This window comes from Gossypium hirsutum, chromosome D02 (assembly GCF_007990345.1).
Source record: "Gossypium hirsutum isolate 1008001.06 chromosome D02, Gossypium_hirsutum_v2.1, whole genome shotgun sequence".
NCBI lineage: Eukaryota > Viridiplantae > Streptophyta > Magnoliopsida > Malvales > Malvaceae > Gossypium > Gossypium hirsutum.
The window spans coordinates 23824771-23827591 of NC_053438.1; the positions used below are offsets into that span (position 1 = coordinate 23824771).

The 2821-nt window shown below is 29.8% G+C and overlaps 1 protein-coding gene across 1 annotated transcript; it reads right to left on the bottom strand.

Annotated features, from left to right (window-relative positions):
* Positions 1 to 1267: 1267 nt before the first annotated feature.
* LOC107910690 (xyloglucan endotransglucosylase/hydrolase protein 22) lies at positions 1268 to 2581 on the bottom strand. The gene is made up of 3 exons (XM_041088682.1): positions 2249 to 2581; positions 1954 to 2147; positions 1268 to 1854 (listed from the first exon to the last, which is right to left on the bottom strand). Exons 1-3 carry the CDS (start codon positions 2519 to 2521, stop codon positions 1449 to 1451), a joined length of 873 nt encoding a protein of 290 aa, XP_040944616.1. The 5' UTR covers positions 2522 to 2581; the 3' UTR covers positions 1268 to 1448.
* Positions 2582 to 2821: the final 240 nt, after the last annotated feature.

Sequence of the window (2821 nt, forward strand, 5' to 3'; positions counted from 1 at the left end):
TAATTTTAAACTGACCCTAAAAATAATTGGATGTCGAAAGCTAAATAAGTTTTACTTTTCTCTTATATAACTAAAACAATTAAAAAAATTAATTCAACATTGAATATTAAAATACTAAAAAGTGTAATAACATGTTTTTTAATATTTAAATTTGAATAATAATAAAAATATATTATTTCAATGTCATTTTTTTAAATAATAGAATGGCACAAGATTACATCGCAGAAGTTCTTTGTATGGGATTTCAATATCAATTTAATAATATATATCATAAATTATATTTCTAATAGTGAGAACACAAATTTTCTTTAATTCTCAACATTAAATTATTTAAAATTAAATTTAAATTTTTTATTAAATTTTAAAATATATAATTATTTAATTTATTTTTAATATAACTATTCAATATCAATTTAATTTGTTTGTATAGAGATTTTTTTTGTGTGTACGCCTGATGGTTGTATGGAATTAATTAATAATCATAAGAATTAAAAAAGAGAGAGTAGATTCTTTGTTTCTATGTCATAAGCCATGAACGAAAGAGACTATGTATGCACCATCATTCCCTTTAAAGTGCAGATTAAAATCCTCTTTATTTTTCATATCTTTTTCGTAATGGATAATATATTCTTTTCCCTAAATTTGATAATTAGATTTATTTTAATATATGTATCATTTTTCATTTTAATATTTAAATTTAGTCAATAAATTTATTTTGATCACTAAATTTGAAAAATATAGAAGTGTAATAATATAGCACTTTGAAATTATATTATATCATCAGTTGAAACTTAAATATATATAAAATTCTAGGTGATAACGTGGTATAATGTTAGAGTGTCATATACAATGCTTTAATAATTGGATTGATAGTTGAATCAATCAGGCCATTAGTTCTCGATTCAATCGGTTTAATCGGTTCAATTATCAAACCAATAATAATTAAATAAATAATTAAAAATTTATTATTTTTTAGGAAAATATTAAACCAGTTCAATATGCTCAACTACTAATTTTTCTCTAAGTTTTCGATTTTTATTAATTTCAAATAATTTTCGATTCAACTGTTTGAACCCTTTATACAAATAAATATACTAATCGGTTCTTAATTCAATCGGTTTGATTGACCAATATTACCCTATTCAAAGAACACTAATCATATCATTAAAAATAGATAGAATCTAAATTTAAATACCAATAAAGATTTAGTTGTCAAGTTTAATATTAAAGTAAAAATATATATAAATATTAAAATAAACTTAATTGCTAAGTTCAAAAATAAAAAATTATATTATTCCTTTTCGTAACAAAATATCACATATAAAGTGGTGAAAATTTTCATAAGATCAAAAGAATGATGAGGTGGTTTGAATAAAGAAAATAAATAATAAAAGAATATTGAATATCAATCTCTAAAATAATTTTCTGTAATCGGATCTTCAAGTCTTTTAAGACATATTGCACTCTGGAGGTAGACCTTGAGGAAATCTCTTAGCATCATTGCAGTAATTGTATATCATGTAGTTCTTTTGTACCCACTGCAATCTTTGTTGCATCGCTGAATCCATTTCTTGAGAGAACCATGTTCTGTTTGTCGATGCAGAAGACGGTGAAGTATTCGATTTGCATGAAGAAGCTCCATTGGACCACACACAAGCATCGGCATTGAAGTTCCTGTAAGAAGCAGTGAAAGGAGCTTGGGTCCAATCGGTCTTAACCAAACCACCCCTTGTGGCCCAATCATCGGCATTCCACAAGCTAGAGTAAATTCTCATCGGCTGGTTCTTAGGAAATGGGACACCAAGTGATTCCATGTTTTTGAACTCTCTAATGGGTGTACCGTCAACAGAGAAGCTGGAAAATAACAACATCAAAAACTTAATCAATCAATCAATTTGAAAACAGAAAAAATAAACTAAAATCTAATGGGTGGTTTGTTTAATGAATACTCACATTATACGTTGGGGGTTCCAAAGGATTGAATAAGTATGGAAATCTGCAGTTGGGTCAAACCAGAGATAAAACTGTTGTTCTCTGTTACCCTTGCCTTGACTGAACACGTTTGTGTGAAGAATGTAAGGGTCGCCACTTAAATTCCCGAGGAACTCGAAATCAATTTCATCCCATGTTGATCCTTTTGAAGATAGCAGCAAATCCAAAATATAGATAAATATATATACCACCATACTTTAAAGCCATCACCGTCTATTATGACTTGATAAAAAAAAAAAGTGGAATATTAACTTACATAATAGGCAGTGACTGTGCCAGCAGAGTTTCCAGGGACAAGCTTGAGTTGCATATCAATCTTGCCGAAAAGATACTCATTCTTGGATTGGAAACCAGAACCAGAAGCTTTATCGAGGGAGAGAGTGAGAACCTCTCTATTGTTGACGATTTTACCACGGCCATCTCCCCATGTGATGTCAAAATCATTGTGGAAGATACTTGCTGATGCTGCCATGAGACAGGCAACCATAAGAGGCATAAGAAAGGTAAATTTCAAACCTGAAGAACTCATTTTTGACTTTTGACTTAAATTTTTTTTTTTGGCAGAGCAGAGGATTTGGTGTGATGGAGAGGAATGGTAGAGCCGGTCATTTATATAGTGAAGAAAAAGGGTAGAGGAAGAAGCCAAGGAAGCTGCTCTCCCTTTAGCTTGGTTGTAGACAGTTGTTTGAGTACGAATCATATATTAAAATAGCTAGCTGTAAAAATCGCACGAACCTACAAAAACGCATGCGTTTTTAATTGAAAGTGAAGTGTTTCGGGTTAATTGCTGCTTAGTTGCTGTCGCCAGGTTGCCTACGCGACAAGCCGA

Excerpts from the sequence above, each read along its gene's own strand:
- LOC107910690 (XM_041088682.1), bottom strand. The coding sequence starts at position 2,521 with ATGAGTTCTTCAGGTTTGAAATTTACCTTTCTTATGCCTCTTATGGTT. Across the intron at positions 2,148-2,248 it reads GCACAGTCACTGCCTATTAT|CTATCTTCAAAAGGATCAAC; the intron begins GTAAGTTAATAT and ends TTGGATTTGCTG. Across the intron at positions 1,855-1,953 it reads TGGAACCCCCAACGTATAAT|CTTCTCTGTTGACGGTACAC; the intron begins GTGAGTATTCAT and ends GTTATTTTCCAG.